This window comes from Suricata suricatta, chromosome 3, assembly GCF_006229205.1.
Source record: "Suricata suricatta isolate VVHF042 chromosome 3, meerkat_22Aug2017_6uvM2_HiC, whole genome shotgun sequence".
Lineage (NCBI taxonomy): Eukaryota > Metazoa > Chordata > Mammalia > Carnivora > Herpestidae > Suricata > Suricata suricatta.
Window position 1 is genome coordinate 8,055,998 of NC_043702.1, and position 18,039 is coordinate 8,074,036.

Below are 18,039 nucleotides of genomic sequence, written 5' to 3' on the forward strand. Positions count from 1 at the left end.
ACAGAAACAAAAACAGAACAATTGGTTATCCCTACCTCACACCATACCAGGGAATAACTTCCAGGGAATGTTTAAATGTAATACTCAAAATATTAAAAGGATTATAAAATAATCCTTGAAGATTAGAAGAAAATATAAGATAATATCTATTCAATGTTGGGATAGGAGGAATTTCTGAAACAAGAGGCACAAAGCCATAATCATAAAGAAAAAGATGGATGAATTTGACTACAATAAAACCAGTCATTTCTGTTTGTCAAAGAAACAACAAAGAAAGTGAGAAGACAAGTCATAAACTTAGGTAAGGTATTTGCCATACACCAATGACACAATAAATAAAGATTGTATAAGATGTATAAATATAAAAGAACTCCTACAAGTCAATAAGAAGAAAACAAAGCATTCAATAGAAAAATAGGCCAAAGAACACAAACAGGCATTTTCTAGAAAAGGAAACTTGAGGATCCAATGCACATATGAAACTTGTCTCACTTTCCTAGTAATTAGGAAGGGAAAATGAAAACCGTCGTGAACGACCATTTTACTCTCAATCCAGTGGGGAAAAAATCCCAAGACTTGTTAATATTCAGTGTTGGCAAGGATATGGAACAGGGGAATGCCTATGCAGCACAGGTGGGAGTGTAAATTGGTTCAATTCCATGCAAAACACAATATGGCAGAATGTTGGGAATTGAATATTTGCACACCTGTGACCCAGTAATTGCACGTGCAGGTGTACATAACCGAGAAATCCTCGCGCAGGTACGCCAGACACGTTGTAAAAGAAATGTTGGTAAGAGCATTGTTGTAATGGCAAAAAAATTGGAAAGAACCCAAATACTCATTGTTAGGAAAACAGAGAGGCAATTAAATTGCTTATTCCCGTAACAGACTGATATACAGCAGTATAAATGAATTAAATAATATCATAGGCATTAACATGGCTGAGTCTTAGAAATAAAAGGTTGTGGGAGAAAACAAGTCAGAAGCTAAGACATGCATTTTACAACTACTTTTATAATGTTCAAATCCAAGGAGAACTACAGTAGGAGTTCATAGGTAAGTGGTAGGAGTTCATAGGTACGTGGTAGAATTATAAAGCAAAGCAGAGACTCTCGGGAATTATTAATTCACCTGGATTGAGTAATTTCTATAGAGATTAGCTAATACTCGGAAAATTGACATATTTTCATGATTGTCTTTAGCTCTAAGAATAGATATGTCTTTTTTTTGTTTGTTTATTTTGAGAGAGAGAGGGAGAGAATCTCTAGCAGGCTCTGGGCTGTCCGTGCAGAGCCTGACATGGGGCTCACTCTCAAGATCTCAAGAACTTGAGCCAAAACCAAGAGTCTGATGCTCAACTGACAGGGCCACCCAGGCACCCCAGAGACTAGAGGTGTCTTTAATGTCCCTCACAGGATATGGAGGTGAGGGGTGTGGAGGGTAGGAGCTGGGATAAGGGGGTCTCCAAACATAGGAGCCAATATTCCCTGCATCCCTGAGCATAAATGCTTCTCCTCACATCTAGAGGTGGTCCACTTCCCCTCTGCTTACATCACGGCTGGTTTTGTAACTTGCTTTGACCAACAATGCAATGAACTAATATTCTGGAACTTTGGATTCCAGCATTTCAGAGGACTGACCTCTCTGGCTTCCTCTCTCTGGGAGCTCCGTCGCCAAACTGTAAGAAAGGCCAGGCTATTGATTGGAGGCCATGCTGAGCCAGGCCCCGGATGGGAGGGGCACCTTGGACGCGGAGCTCAGCCAAGCTCCCAGCTGCATGCAAAGCAGGGGTGAGCAGCCAGCGAGGGCTGGTCAAACTCGGCCATCCCTTGGAACCAGGAAAAATAGTAAATTAGCGGGTTAGGCCATGAACTCCTGCGATGGTGTGTTAGGCAGCAGCAAATGTAGAAGTGAATGCAAGAAAATCCGTGCTATTGGCAGTTGGCTGATGGGTTTCCAGATACACATGGTCATGATGCTTTATAGCTTCCATACTAGGGATTTAAATTTTTTAATTTTTTTATTAAAATTTTTTTAAATGTTTATTTATTTTTGAGAGGCAGAGAGAGAATGCGAGCAGAGGAGGGTCAGAGAGAGGGAGACCCAGAATCCAAAGCAGGCTCCAGGCTCTGAGCTAGCTGTCAGCACAGAGCCCGAGGCGGGGCTCAAACCCATGTCGCATGAGACATGACCTGAGCCGAAGCCAAACACTCAACCGACTGAGCCACCCAGGCGCCCCTTAAATTTTTTTTTAATGTTTAATTTTTGAGAGAGTGAGGCAGAGCACAAGCCGGGTGGGAGCAGAGAAAGAGAGACAGAATTCAAAGCAGACTCCAGGTTCCCAGCTGTCAGCACAGAGCCCGACATGGGGCTTGAACCCAAGAACTGTGAGATCATGACCTAAGCCAAAGTCAGACGCTTAACCAACTGAGCTACTCAGGCGCTCCTACATACTAGTGATTTATATGTAACATTTTATATGTAGTCAATAGTTTGCAGTGTAAAATATTTAACAAAAAACCTTAACCTTAAGTGCAAAAACGCATCTTTCTAATTTTGATTTGTATTTTCTATGGAAGCGCAATTAAACAGCTTTTCATGTTTAAGCAATGTTTCATTTGTATTTCCATTACTGTGAACTGCTTGTTCGTATTCTTTGCCTATTTATTTATTTGATTAAACAGCTTTTCATGTTTAAGCAATGTTTCATTTGTATTTCCATTACTGTGAACTGCTTGTTCGTATTCTTTGCCTATTTATTTATTTATTTGATTTATTTATTTCATGATTTGTAAGAATGTTGCCTATCAGGAAAATAGACCTTTTTATGTCCTAGGTTTCAAAACCATCTCCCCCAGTACCCCTAAAAACCTTTTGACTTTGTGGTATGTTTTTCTGTCCATAAATTCCAGTTTTTCATAGTCCAAGTTGTAATTGGTGGGTACCATACTTAGGTTTTCCCTCTTTTACAATTCTTCTAAATCATTCCTTAAGTAGTTTTATCGTTTCATGTCATACTGTAAAACTGGTTTATGCAGAATTATTATTACTAGTAGGATCCAGGTTAATTTTTGTCAAAATGGCTGGCCAGTTGTTCCATTAAAAAAACCCCAAAACCCCACATGGGGGCACCTGTGTGGCTCAGTTGGCTAAGCGTCCCACTTTGATTTCAGCTCAGGTCATGATCTCGTGGTTTGGGAGTTCGAGCCCCACATTAGGCTCTGTGCGAACAGTGCAGTGTCTGCTTGGTATTCTCTCTCGCCCTCCCTCTCTCAAAATAAATGTAAACAACAACAGCAGCAGCAGCAGCAGCAGGGATGCCTGGGTAGCTCAGTTGGTTAAGCATTGGACCCTTGATTTTGGCTCAAGTCATGATCTCATGGTTTGTGAGTTCGAGCCCCGCATCAGGTTCTGCACTGATGGTGTGGAGCCTGCTTGGGATTCTCTCCCTTTCCTCCTGTGCACACACACTGTCTCTCGAAATAAATATACTTTAAAAAATCCCCCAAAACTTAAAAACCAAAACCAAAATGCCCCATTAAATTTTCTTGTATTTAAGGCCATTTCCAGACCTTCCATTGAGTCCCATTGACCTTTTCCTTTGCTATATGGAACTCTTTGATTACAGTAGTTTGTAATGCTAAATACCTGGAGGTTGTTCATTCCCCTTATGAGGACTTCCAGACTATTCCCCATGTTTACTTTCCAAGAGAATCGTGTCAAGTTAAACAATAAATCCTGTCAGCATTTTAATTGTGATTGCATTGCATGTAGACTGACATCTTCCCACGATTGCCTGAGAACAAGGCGTGTCTGCACAAACTTGAGTCATTTATGTCCCTCACGGGTTTATTGAGCCAGACCTGCGGTAAGGACGTTGGCACCCACCCTCACCCCAGGTCCCACCACCTCCTCTGCAGAACGAGACCCTGTGACTCATGCCAACTCCAGCTCAGATCCACCGAAGTGGTTACTAATTGCCCCGAAACCGTGGAGAACACCACATCGTCCTTGTGCTTAAGGACAAGCAATAATGATGTCATCTTCCGTGTAGAACTAGACTCGGTGGTTTATGGCACTTAAAAGCAGCATGACCTCGGGCAAGTTACTTCCGGTCTCCAAATCCTTCCCTCCTCCTTCTAGTCAAACGTGAATTGACCTGGCTCAGCCTGATGTGAGGACTGAGGGGGATTGAGGCGACATGGGTGCTCCTTGGCTGAGCCTCTGCTGACCTCCCCACGCTCCACTCCCCACCTCCCCTGCCCACCCACCTGCAGGATGGGGCACCTCTGCCCAGCGCCCTCCCCTCCCCACTACTCCCACATCAGAGTCAGAAGTCAAAGATTTTTATTGTTCTACAGACACTTCTGAAAAGGGATCTAATTGAGAAAATATACAAAGCACTTAAGAGTTTCATCTCCAGAGAGCACCTAAGTCTGGCTGGAGGCGTCGGAGCCTCCTCTTCCAGGCTCAGGGCTGAGAACGGTTAGCATATTGAATGATCAGTAAAAACATGCAAAAGTGAGAAGGAAAAGGAAAAAAGGCTGCATTCCTCCAAAGCCGAGGGGGACGGAATTTCAGAACGAGGAGGAGGCAGGGTGTACGGGTACCAGGTGGCTCTCCCTTCCCCCCACAGAATCTTCTACAACAGCTCCAAGCTTGGAGAAAGCAAGGAGCCCACCCCCTCGACTCTGCTCAGCGCTCAGCCCTGCGTGGCTGCTGCCTTGCTCTGTCCCCTTCCTGTGGCCATGGCTGCAGGACCCCACTTGTGCTCCTGGGGGCCAGGGCCAGGGGCCTGAGCTCCTCCTTCTTTGGTTCCACTCGGAGAACGATTGTGCTTGACGGACTCATCCCCACCCCTCGCTCCAGTCTCCCACTGGTGGGCTGAAGGCACTGACAGGAGCCCCGGGGGGAGCCCCAGGACACCATCTTCCCTTGTGCTCTGGGAGGGTCCGTCCCTGGGCACATCACCCTACTCTCAGCCCAGATCTGGGAATCTGGACGCGGGAGGAAATGTGCTGTCCAAGGACCAAGCCTCTTGGGACTTTCCCAATGGTGCAGCGATTTCTGAACCCCACACCACACCCCACCCCGTCCCCTTGCCCAGCACCCCACGTGCCCGGCCCCTCCGCCCAGCCCTTCCCCTGGGCAGCCAGTGCAGCTGTGGGGTGGCCCCAGCAGCCCTGACTGCAGGACGGTGGTCCCAGAGACCACCCTGCGGTGCCCTCCTGTCCCCCAGTCCTGGGAGCTCAGAAGAGGTGGGGCCTCGAGAGGTCACGGCTCTGGTACAGGGAGGCGGGCAAGGCTGCAAAGGAACCAGGAGACACGTCACATGTATGGAAAGGTCCAAAGTACAAGCTAAGCGAGGGGAAGGAGGAGGGCCAGAGTGGCCAGAAGGGAAAAGAGGAGGAGGGCAGGGACGGGGCCTGGAGGGGGGAGCCCTCACACCACCCCGCAGATGAGGGTCTCCACCACGAAGGTGTTCTCGAAGTGGCGGATGGCGTTGCAGTTCTGGGCCCCGCGCTTGTTGATCCCTGGGAAGGAACAGAGAAATCTCAGTGAGGGCTGTGTCCTGGCCCAGTGCTGGCTGGGCTGCAAAGGCAATCACACTGGGAAACTAAGTGGGGCCACAGGACCTCGGGACCCCAGGGCAGGGGGTGGGAGGTGGAGAGGCAGCCCAGGAAATGACACCCGGGCTCTCTGAGAGGCAGTGCAGTGAAGGGCTGAGAGCCCAGCTCTGCCACCTTCCCTGCTGTGTGACCTCAGGGTGTTACTGAACCTCTCTGTGCTTCAGTTTCCTCATCTTTCAAAGGGACAGCGGTGGTGATAACTCACGCTGTCTCAGAAGGACATAAAGACTGTGAACCAGGGCCTGGCACCTAGAAGAGCTCAGTCACCCTTAGCTGCTAGTACTGCTGCTCCCCAGCCGCGGGGCTAGGCGCTGCCGGACAGCGGCCCTGCTTTAGAGCTCAGGGCAGGGGCCCACATGGGTGGAGCTGGCCACTCACGCCTCCGGGTGGCCCGGCGCCGCAGCCGGTAGGTGTCCTTCCCGCTGCACAGGTGGTAGATGAAGGAGCCCAGGGCCTCCTTGTCACTGACATGCTCCGTGACCACCATCTCCTCCTGGATGATGTACGTCTGCGGGAGGTAGGTCCCTCTCTGCGAAGGGAGAAGCCGAAGCGCAGGCTCAGGACCCGGGGCGATCCTGCTTCAGGCTCACAGTACCCAGGGCTCTCCTCCCTCGGGCTCCGCTTGCCCACCGCCCGTTCCCCGCATCTCGGCTCCTGGCTCCGGCAGCGTCCTGTCCGCACCCGGCCACCTCCCCCAGCCAGGGGCCCTGCGGCTCGCCCTTCTGACGTCGCCAGGCACCTTCTGCTTGTGACAGGCGCTTGCGCCTGCTGTGCCGCATGTGTGGGGGGTCTGGTCTCCCTGGGGAGTGCTACTCGGGGAGTGGGGGGGCGGCTGATGCGGGGCATGGCCCAGGAGGCCACGAAGCTGGAGAGGGAGGCGGAAGCATGGTGGGGAGAAGAAAAGGAGAGGCGTGGACTCTGGGTGTGGGAGAAGGAAGATGCGGGGGGACCGATCCAGGGCACCGGGGCCCCACTGACAGCAACACCCCTGGGTCCCCCAAGCCCCACTGCAGGAAGCTCCCTTGCCCCGGGCCTGGCCTCCCCGAAGAAGCGGCGGAAGATGCTCACAGGGCCCTTGCTCACCTTCACATTCATGAGGAGCTCCCAGAAGTTTCGGGGGGGCAGCACGATGGTGGTGTTGAGCTCAATGACATAGCACTTGTCCAGGGAGATGTCATGGTAGGCAGTGAGCCCCTGAGCAGGAGGAGGGGCCGTGTCAGGCTCTGCAGGCGAGGGCCTGGCCTGGGTGGGCTGGGGGGCATGGTGGGCCGCACCCCCGACCCCCCAGCATCTGGGTAGGCACTCCTGTTCCCTGCCCCTCTCCTAGCCTGTGTCTGCGGGGCCTCCCACTTACTACGTGAAATCCACCAACTGTCCAGGGGCTTGGCTGTTACAAGGGTCCTTCTCATGGGGTCACAGAGCTGAGATTTGGGGAAGACAGCCATGTTCCGATCCTGCATTTCATCAGACCCCTGAGGTCCCGGCATCCCTGTGGACAGCCTGGACCCTCAGCAAGAGACGCTGTGTCCCTGGCCCCCTGGGAAGCAGGGACGGGGACAGACAGCTGGAGAGCTGTTTCACAGGCCTCAGAACAGTCACTGACGACAGAAGTGCGAAGGACGGTTACCTCTGGGGAGGGGGTACTGACTGGGGCGGGGGGAGGGCACCAGGGAACCTTCTGGAATGCTGGCAAAGGTCCAGATCTTGATCTGGGTGGCCCTACACGTAGGCCTCCGAGAAAATCCACCAAGCTGGACACTTAACGCACTTGAAAGTAGGCGTGCTCCACCTCCATGAACCATCAATGCCAAATACCCAGATGAATAGAGCGCTGGCCTCGCCCATGGCAGCCGGTGTCTGCACTAGTTCACGTTCAGGGATAAACACACTTACACAATAAAGCCATGTCTTTAAAATCCTGATAAGCCTAAACCCGTGGACCTCGGCTGGACATACTTGCCACCCCACGGTACATACTCAGAGGACAGACTAGGGACACGTATTCTCCTTTCGCTCCTGTGCTCCCGTCTCATGACCCTTGGTGGAAGGGGGGCTTTAGTTCCCGGGACACCCTTCCACTGCTCCTGCCCCAGCCCTGGCCGGCCTCACCCGCTGGAAGTCGTGAATGATGTCTGCAGGGTCGCCGCCGCCAAACTGGGGCACGGGCACGTTGATGCGTTCGTAGTTCTCTTCAAGGTAGATCTTCACATCCTCCTCCAGCTCCATCCGGGTGCGGACTTGGGAGGACAGGGAGTCCTCGTAGAGCACGCCACAGTGGAAGAAGTTGTCCCGGGCCAGCTGGGCAAGGTGGGGGGAGGCAGAAGACAGGTCATAGAGCATCCTCGGCACCGCCGCCCCACCCACCCCACCGTGCCCTAACCCCCAAGGCCTGGGCAAGCAAGAAGTGGAGGATTATGAGACCCATTTCACAGATGGAGAAACCAAGGAACAGGGGGAGTCACAGAGGGTTGAGCAGGATCTGCCAGGTCCCAAGCAGAAAACCTCTCTGGCCCTCAGCTTCCCCATCCGTGAAACAAGGTGATCCGTCTGGCTTCTTCCAGCCTCTGGGTCTATGAGTCTGTGACTGAAACGGGATGGGTCGGCAGGGGTAGGACCCAGCCACCACACACCCTCCAAGAGGGACAGACACCCAAGAGCCTGGAGCAGACAGGAGGGCCCTCAGGGGCAAACACAGGAGTCCCGGATTGAATAGGCTGGGTGCCCAGGAGGGGCCTAACTGCGCCATCAGGGAGACCGGGGGCACTGTGTGACCTGTGACTGAGGCCCAGCGACTGAGCAGGTGGGCCCATGTGCCCACGTGCCCTTCTCCAGGGCTCCCCCGGATCTGTGCGCAGACTCCCGGCCTGCCGCGGGCAGAGTTCCCCCTTCTGCTGCAGTGTACCCCTCCCCGGGCATGAATCATACCGTCCGGGGCACGGACTCGGTGGCCGATTCCCCAGCAGCGGGGTGGGCTGAGGAACCCCAGCAGGGCACAAGCTGGGGCTGGGAGCCAGACAGGGTCCTAAGGCCACAGGAAAGGGCCCCAGGAGAGGGCTCCCACGGGACAGCGAGAACTGGGGACACGTGGGGAGCTGGCCATGGAGGGGGGAGATTTGGAGGGGGTGGGTTGAGGGGGAGCCAGGAAAAAAAAAAAAAGAAGCCGGCAGGTGTGTGGGAGCTGAGGTTTCTAGGGGAAAGTCACATGGAATACAGAAACTCTTCAGTAATTTCCATCACAGATAAACGAAGTAACAAAGTTAAAAGCTGATGCTTGATGGTGGGAGGTCACTTGGGTCATAAATGATTGGCAATCCTCAGGCTCTTTGTCACTGTGAAATCCCATGGTTGGTGCATTTACGGTTATTCTTTTGAGATTTAATTTAACTCCCTTGGTGGCACGGTCTCCCTCCCCAGATCTGGGCTGATCACAAGGTCGCTGTGACCATGACCAGTCCTCCTGCCCAGCTCCATGCTCTCACTTGGCTGTGTGAGTAGGTAACACGGTGCCGTCACAGGCGGAGGCCACCCCTTGCAGGAAGTGGGGGTGAATCTGTCCATTAACTTGCTCTCTACCTTCCTTGTTTTGTCATCCAAACAAACATCTAAGGAATGGAATTCCTTAAGGGCACAGTGTCCAGCCCTAGGGGATCACAGAGTGCCGATTTCTGCTGGATCTGTTTCTGGTGATAACACTCCAGGCTAATCTTGCGGGAAGGGGCGATGGAGTCCAATCCCAGCTTGCCCACCACCAACTGTGCTCCTGGGTGGCCTCGGGTGTGTTTGAAGACGTGGCTCTCCCAGGGTCCATAGGGGTCGGAGGATGGGGCTCCAGTCGGGTCTCCTGGACCAGGCAAGCAGCTGGCATGAGCCCAAGGAGACCCCATGGAGGGAGCATGCTTGGCTCGGGGCAGGTCACCTGCTGTCCCCTCTCCTCACAAGCACTGGCTCTCAACTGCCCACCTTCAGTTCCCAGCTAGCTCCTCTCTAAACACTACCTCTCCCTGAGCCCCACGCCTCCCTCCTGCCCGGTCTCACCTGTGCGAGGAAGAAGTATCTGTAGATGTAGACGGAGGCAAACACGAGGCCCATGAGCAAGACGACCATGCCCATTGACAGGTAGCACACGCCGCCCACAGAGCCCCCTTTCTTGTAGCGGTGAGGGGGGGGCCGGTCCTCCTGTGGACAGCAGTGTTGGCTCAGCCAGATGGTGGGCCCGCCCCTCTGGGAATCCTCCCACCCCCTTCCCCAGAGTGAGACCTCGCCCTGCAGGCGGGGAGCGAGCCTTGGAACAAAGGGGAGGGAGAGACAGAGCATCACCTGGAAGGGATGCCTCGCCAGGGTCTCCCCAGCTTCTTCTCAGGTAAAGAGAAACTGAGGGGCACCTGGGTGGCCCAGTCAGTTAAGCATCTGATGTCAGCTCAGGTCATGATCTCATGGTTTGTGAGTTTGAGCCCCATGTCCAGCTCTGTGCTGACAGCTCAGAGCCTGGAGCCTGATTCTATGTCTCCCTCGCTCTCTGCCACTCGCCGGCTCATGCTCTGTCTCTCTCTCAAAAATAAACAAACATCAAAAAAAATCTTTTTTAAAGAGAAACTGAGACCCACATTGAAACCATACAAAATGGCCCACCGGGATTAAGCAGGCACGTTTGCATTACCCAAGCCGTTAGTACCCTTTCTCATGCCGGGTGTGACTGTCATAGATGCTCTTAAACACAGAAGGGGGGAAGCACAGACGTGGCCTTAATAATTGCACCAGACACAGGAGCCTATAGGAAATGGGACACACTGGGGAGGCTGGGAGCCAGGGAAGGCTACTGATCCACCCGAAGGCTGGGGCGCACAGGGTGGCCTGGCACTGGGGCAGTGGGAGGTGCCCGCTGGGCTCCAGCCAGAAGGCCCTGGCGGGTGGAGTCCCCGGCTGATGGAGACAGGTTCCAGGAGGCCCATGGGGTCTGGGCCCGGTGCTGGTCTCCTTCGGGCCCGGCATCCCTAAGCCTGCCATCCATGCCGGGCGCAGCTCAGCTACGGCCCCACACGGGCACGGCTGGCAGTGTCCAGCAGGCTGCCCGCAGTGGAGCCTTGACGGCTAGAGTCTGGAGGCTGCTGGAAGCCAGGGTGCTCTCTGCCAGGAGGGAAACGTGCCTCTCGTGGCCGAGGCTGCCATCAGGGAGGCCGGGGCAGAGGCTCCCGGAAAAAACCTGCGTCCTCCGGGGAGCCAGACTTGGGCCCAGGGCAGGAGTTGCAGGTCTGCCAAGTTCGTTCAACTGAGCGAACTTCAGGGCACACGTGTCCGGGCTGGTGGATGAAAGCGTGTGTGTAGATCTCAGTGACACCGCTTTACCCAGAGCACTAGACTCAGAGTCTCCAGACGCAGTCAGGGTGAGGTCAGAGTCCAGGCCAAGGCCTCCCCACCCTCCAGGAGCAGAGGCGGTGAGGGGGGAAGGGAAGGAGCTCGGCGGCTCCACAGCTACACACGCTCCACGGAAGCCACAGACCGTCTGCTTAGCCCTCCTCATGCCACGTTTCCTTTCTCCCTTTACACTGGGGGGCTGGGGACACAGTGCAGGTCCCAGTGACCCTGGAGAAGCCCTTATCTCTTAGCCCAGCACAGGGGGCCTGGCCTGGTGGGGGTGGGGCATGGGGCCTGTTGTGATGCTCAGGTCCCAATCCCTGATGGCCCCTGGCTCAGGGAGCAGAGGGGAGATCCAGCAGACGGGCAAATGCCTCCCTGCCCGGGCCTCTCCCACACACCCTCGAAGCCCAGGAAAAGGAAATACCACGAGGACCCTCCCCTCACTGGGCACATCCACCACTAGACCAGCTGGCTGCCGGCCTCTGCCCCATGGGACAGACACAGGACAGAGAGGTGCCCCGGCCCGTCTTGTTCCCCAACACTGGGGTCTGCCCTCCAGGGAGGCGGCCTGGCAGGGGTGGGCAGTCAAACCCATTGTGCCAAACTCACCAGCTGAGCCCATCTGCAGGCCGGGGCACTCTCCCCACCCCAGCCCTGCTGCAGGGGTCCTGTGATCAAGACCAGAGAGGTAAATTCATGAGACCACCAGCTGGCTGGCATCTCCTCCGCACCTTGGGGTCCCCTAACCAAAGTCCCACAGGGGCCAGGGGATTGTAACCGTTTTGACTTTCCAATGGGATCCCCGGGGCAGCACAGGGTGGGGCAGCCTGACAGCCAAGGGGCCAGGGTCCCACCAAGAACAGGTCACCCAGGGTCTTCTGAGGGTGGTGGCCGACCCATGAGACAGGCCAGGCTGCTGTGCCACCTGCCCTTGGGGCTGGATGTTCACGTGCAGTGGAGTGAGTGGTGAACCCAAGCTGAGAGAGGCCTCAGCAGGAGGGCCGGGACCCTGTGAGGGAAATGTCAAGAGGCAGGGATTGAAGGAGACAAAGAACCTGAAAACCCTCTGTCAAGGAGGAGGTGCTAGATAAAAATAGCAGATCTTTATCAGCTGAAACTTCCCCTTTGGGGGCCAATGCCAGGTATAGCGGTTGAGGCTGCACCCTGGGCGCTTTGGCTTTGGCTCCCGCACCGAGAAGACCAGGGAAAACCAGAGAATTGAGGGCTTGTAAGAACTGCTTTTAAATAGAACAAAACAAAACCGAGTCAATGGGCCACCAGCCTGAGGGCCTGCTCCACAAAGGAAGTTCATGGGCAAGGAAGCCTTTCCAGCCTTTCTGCTTCTGGCTGGGTCACTTTATAAAGTGGAGGTGGCTATAGGGCTTAGAACCCGGCCTCCAGCAGGCCCCCTGGACACAGCCCTGTGCCCTTACTCAGTGGGGGTCCCTGTGAAGGTTGAGGGTCCGCCAGCTTTCCTAGGTGTGCAGTGGACATATCCCTCACGGGTCCGGGGCTGACACACAGCTCCCTGTCCCACCTTCACGGATGCCCCTGGTGTGCACCTGTGGCTCGGCTGCCCTGCTCCCCTCCCTGGCCCACCTCCCTCCCACCTGCAGGGCCCAAAGCCCAGAAGCATCATGGCTGAGCGGCAGGCAGGAAGGGAGCGCAGGACCAGAAGCAGACCGGAAGCCAGGGACGTCCCTGCTTCGAGACAAAAGGCGCTTCAGACGTGGAGCCCCACGCAGGAGAAAGGGCCACCGAATCCTGCCCCAAAGCTGCCACTGCTCACGGGGCCCCACACTCCACATTCTGGGGACTCCTGGCTGTCCAGCTTACCCAGAAGGACCGTGGAGAGGCCTGCTTCCCGAGACCCCCGAGCTGCTTCACCTGTCATGCTGGAGACTCAGGAAAATGCTACCCCCCCCTTTCCTGCACAAAGCAGCCAGACATCTGGGGTGGGGGGGCTTTCCATTTGGAAAGTGGAAAAACATTGCATACTGTTTCCAAGGCAACTGGGCTTTCTGAGCAAAGTGCTCTACTGTGCACTCATGTGGGGCACGTGAGCCTGCCGTCAGGGGACCGGAGGGGCCCGGGCCTCTCCTCCCCTGCCTGCGGCACCGAGGCCCGCAATGGCGCTCATTAAATGATTTAGCAAAGCCAGGGCCATGGCGGTCAAGGGGAACCCAGCCAACTGGAGCATTAACTCAGCGGACTCCCACGGCTCCTGGAGGTCCCCCCAGCTAGAGTCTCTCAGTAACAATGTCCAAATTAACTGCAAGCAGATTAAACTACAATCGCAGGCTGTTGGGAGGAGGCTGGCAGGGGGGCCAGAAATGCACTTGCTGTGGCCCAGCCTGACAGCTGGAGGGGGAGGGGCTCCTGCCCAGCCTCCTCTGGATCCTTCTCCCTTAGCATCTTTCTTTCCTAGGCTGCAGACCACAGATTCAAGGGCACCAGTGTGCGTGTATGTGCGTGTGTGTGTGTGTGTAAGAGAGAGAGGAGAGGGAGAGGGAGAGAGAGAGAGAGACCTGGTGAGGGTGGGGGGAGTGGGCAAATGCCCACTGTTCCTCTGGGCACAGAGAGCTGTGTTTCATGTACAAATTCCTGGGGACCTCATGGACTCGCTCTCAGTGGAACCCATTCCTGTCGTGTGGCTCAGCGGCGTGGGCACACATGGGCGGGGAAGCACAGTGTGGACCCTGCACCACCCTCTGCTTGGCCAGGCTGGCTCATTCTCTCCTCTATTCGGTTCCTGATGGTCAAGATGAGACTTGAGAGAACAAAGGCTCCGAAGGATGAGAAGCAAGCTGGCTGCTGGCAGAGCTCTCCTGGGGGAGAGAGAACTTGGAGAGTGTGTGTGTTGGCGGAGAGTCAGGCTGCGCTTCCGTGATTTTACCATAAACATTTTTTTTCCTGAGAGGAACTCATTCTCCCTGGCGGTGTAACAGCCTTGAAACATGCAAGGATCGGCCCAGAAAAGCGAACAGAAAAGAGAGGGAAATAGAGAGGAAAGAGAAAAGCCACTGGAGTGTGTGCCCCAAAGCCAAAGCCCCTCTGGGAAGGCCCGGGGCGGACCATGAAGGGGGCTGAAGCCTCCGTCCCTCCACCAGGCAGGACCAGAAACAGGGCCACCTGTCCACAAAGGTCCATCAGCCCAGCTGGCAGGGTCAGCGGGTATTGGGGCACTGGGGCAGGACGAATCCCCGCCCACCAGATCCGCCCTCTAGGCTGGCAGGGGACCCTCCCCCAACCACTCCGGGAGACCCAGCTCCCTCCTGCCAAGGGCCTGAGGCCAGGACTCGGAAAGTGAAATCTGATCCCCAGGTATGCAGCTGGGGGAGGGGGTGACACAGGAGCCATTAATCAAAGGCAAGGCCAAGGAGAAATATACCCGGCGCTAAAATGATGGTATTGAACATGTCTCTCTCCTCTTTCAGCACCCCAGCCCATTTGCAGCCCCTGTGCCCGGTCCCACCAGCACACGCGCGCCCCTGGCTGCCTGTGCACGCACACGTGTTCACTCAGGCACAAGCAGATGGAGGGGAGAGGGGAGCTAGGCGGAGAGGTGCAGGGCTGGCCATAGGGTGCTAAGAGGGGGTGCTTCCCAGCCAGCCCACTTTCCAAGCTGGCTTCCGGCCAGTCGCCCATCAGTGCAGGCTTCTCATTATCTCAGAGGCGAGCTCCAAGGGGAGGGTGAGCAGCTGGAGGCCCAGCTGGGCCCCCACCCCCATCCCTTCCCGGCCCACTGAGGCACTTCCTTCCAGCAGCAGGTCCCGGGACAGAATCCTCCTTGTATTTCAGTGTTTGCTCAGAAGCAGGGGGAGCCCGGCTGTGGGGGGGGCTGCTGAGGCCTTCACCCTGGCCCTGTGGGCCTGCGCACAGGTGGACATTTTGATCTAACAGCCACCGGGGGAACTCACTGCTGAGGACATTCATGCACTCATCTGTTCTTCAAGTGGTCCTTCTAGGGCTTTAAATCGGATTTTGGAGTCCGGTTCAGTAACCAAGGAGGGTTATCGGGTCACCCTCGGCCAGAGGAAACCTTCCACCAACCTTTCCTCTGCATCCCCACAAGCATGGGGCAGACCTCAACTGCTCTGTCTTGATAAAGCAGATGATCTGGCCTCCGGGTCCGCCTGCCTGTCCCACCCACCTTCTCCTTCTAATAAATGGTGCCCTAATAATGGTGGCACTGTGTCTGAAGGCTGGGTGCCTGCTGTGCTCATTGCCGGAGGCAGGAGAGAGGGGCTCGATCAGAGCCCTGGTTACTGGAATTGAGAAGTGTGCCCCTTGGCCAGGTGAGGGCACATCAGCTCAGAGCAGTGAATTCTTCCCCACTCCAACTCCAGCAGGCAACTGGCAGAACCAACAGGCCACATCCAAAGCCCCCTCAGGGCCTCGGGAAGCTGTGACAGTTTGCTGCTATGCACTTCTGTCCTAGCGGTGGGGGAATTCTAATCCTCCTCCTCCTCCTGGGGCTCTCGGTGCTCCTCCTTGCCAATGAAGACAGCTAGGGGACCTGTCCAGCTAACAGGTTTGGGAGAGGAGGCTGGCTCAGCAGGCTCGGGGCCATTCCAAACAGCACCAGGAAGATGTTGATATTTCCACTTCACACTGGGTGAGAAGGAAGAGAAGATGCTGGATTTCAGAGCCAGAAGCCCAGTTACTGCCAAGGTGATGCTGGCGTCTGCCATCCAGCCCGACACCATCAGAAGGCTGCTGATGGAGAATGTGCCACTCCTGGGAAATTTGGACCTTCTCAGAGTCTGAATTACTTCCTCCTACTGTCTGGCTGGTTTCCCCTTCCACTTGAATCCTGAAGCTCTCAAAAGCAGGGTCCTGAATTCCCAGCCTGGGCCAGGCAGCAAGCCCTGGGAGAAGAAAGGGGTCAGCCAGGTCCCCACCCCGCTCCCTCTCTGGGCTGAGAGAAGGGGAGGAGGCGGTTTCCTTGGTGAAGGGAGGAAAGAAGCTTGAAGAGACCTTTGCAAACTTTTAAAGCTGCAAACCATGGGTTTCAAATATGGAATGCTCCCCGCGCATCTAAATATCACATGGAATGACCATGGACTGCTCTGCACCCTCCCAACCCAGCCCAGGTTGACGGTGACCACACCAGGGCAGGGGAGCTGGCCTGAGGCTGCTGGGTGCATTCTACCCTCTGGGTCTCTGCTGGGGCTGTGACACCCACCCCTGAGGCCCCTCTCTGGCGTCCCCTCTAGCAGGGCCCAGGGCCCAGATCTTCCCCAGCAGCCCCTGGAATACTCCAGGCAGAGTAGAGTCTGAGCCACAAAACTTGGGGAGGGACCTTGCACTGAGGGAAGACCCCTCAGAAGCTGACACGGGGTCAGAGAAGGGGAGTGGACAAAGACTTCAGAAGTCCAGTCTCAATGAGACTGGGTTGGTGCGCCCCAAGACCGCCTACCCGACCGCTACGTGGACACCTTTGACGGGGCACAAAACAGCCTGGGTGGACCAGCTCTCCCTCCCCTCGCCTCTCGGGGCGCCACGCGTCCTGCCCTCTCCGGGTCAGACTCCACGCGGCTCAGACGGTTTTCCACTGGCGGAAATGTCTTCTCTCCCCCCAGGCAGGAGGGAAGGGGGAGGAGGGGGAGGACGCCGGAGGGGGCGGGGTGCACCGAGGCCCGCCCCCACAAAGAGCCTCCAGGACGCCGGAGGGCACCGGGGCAGTGGGGGAGCCTCCCCGCGGGATGGAGGGAGCTGCCCAGGGCGAGAGCCGGGAGAGAAGGAAGCCGGGAGAGAGACCCAGACGGCACGGAGTGGGGAAATCAGGGCGCCTGGCTTCAGAATTTCGAACCCCGAACCTCAAGCCTTGAATCCCGAACGTGCAGCTGGGCCGGTTCTGGTTTATTTCCATTTCATCACTTTCTGGTCCACCAATTTAGATGCCCACCAGCAGCACATTCCCCGCCCCCCGCTGCACCCCCTATTAGGGACGAAATCAATGGCCCCTCCCCCTTCGTTGGCACAAGACTCCCCCTCCGCCGCCATTCCCCACCAATCTTGACCCACCCCCACTTTAGGGAAACCTCGTCCAACTCCCCTCTCTTCCCCCACTGGGGGACACGACTCTCGGCCCCTCCTCCTTGATTAGAACCAGACGCATACCCCCCACCAACATCCCTCCAACTTATTTCTACCAGCCCCTTCCCCTGTCTTGGGGCCAGCCGCTTAGCCCCTCCACTTTTGGAAGAGACCTCGAGCGCTTACCCCCCCCCCCCCCCCCCCCCCGGGGACCAGCGACTCCGACCCCTCCCACTCTTCGGACTTTTGCCTTCGGCTGCCGCTTTAAGAGAGGACCCAAGTCCTCTCCCCACTCTGGGATGAATGGCCCATCCCGGACCCTCACTCCGCTCCGATCACGGCTCCGGGACCCCGATGCGCCTTCAGCAGCTCCCGGGGCCGGCGGGGCGCGCCTCGACCCCCGGCCCCTCTTACCCGAGCCGGCGTCAGCAGGATCTCAGCGGCCGGGGCCCGCGCCGCGGCCCCTGCCGACGCCGAAGCCTTGTCGGCCTTGTCGGCCTTGATGCCGGCCACGGCGGGCTGGAAGCTGATCTTCACCATGGCTGCGCCCGGCCGCGCGTCTGCCCTGCAGCCTCTGCCCTTACAGCCTCTAGCCGTGCAACCGTCTCTCTGCGCTCTGCAGGCACCGGAAGTTTGGACGGTGTTAGCGTCCCTTTCCCTAACCCCGCCCCTAGTCCGCCCCGCCCTTCCCCGCCCCCCACAGGAGGGTCTTGGCTCTGGCCGCGCGTGCGCCCCCTTCCAGCCCCTGGGGTGAGCAGTGACCCCTGCCGGGCGCACTGCACTGATCGAGGGAGGGCTGACGTTTACTCACTCATTCACTCACTCACTCTCTCTCACTCACTCACTCACTCCATTCATCCATCTGTCCAATCACGCATGGACTCAGCCTCTTTGGCAGACTTTTTCCTTCTAGCTTCCTCTCTAAGACCATAACCCGTAATACAACCTTTGTTAAAAGGCGTTTGCCTGGCAAATGCAGCTTCTAGACGAATTCCCCATCTCCCCTACT

General features: G+C 56.2%; 1 protein-coding gene across 1 annotated transcript; it reads right to left on the reverse strand.

The window, feature by feature from the left end:
- Positions 1-4,333: 4,333 nt before the first annotated feature.
- ITM2C (integral membrane protein 2C) lies at positions 4,334-17,570 on the reverse strand. Its single transcript, XM_029933609.1, has 6 exons — positions 17,445-17,570; positions 9,669-9,809; positions 7,743-7,931; positions 6,717-6,827; positions 6,012-6,162; positions 4,334-5,537 (listed from the first exon to the last, which is right to left on the reverse strand). The coding sequence occupies exons 1-6, from the start codon at positions 17,568-17,570 to the stop codon at positions 5,446-5,448; spliced, it is 810 nt and encodes a 269-aa protein (XP_029789469.1). The 3' UTR covers positions 4,334-5,445.
- Between the last annotated feature and the right edge of the window lie 469 nt (positions 17,571-18,039).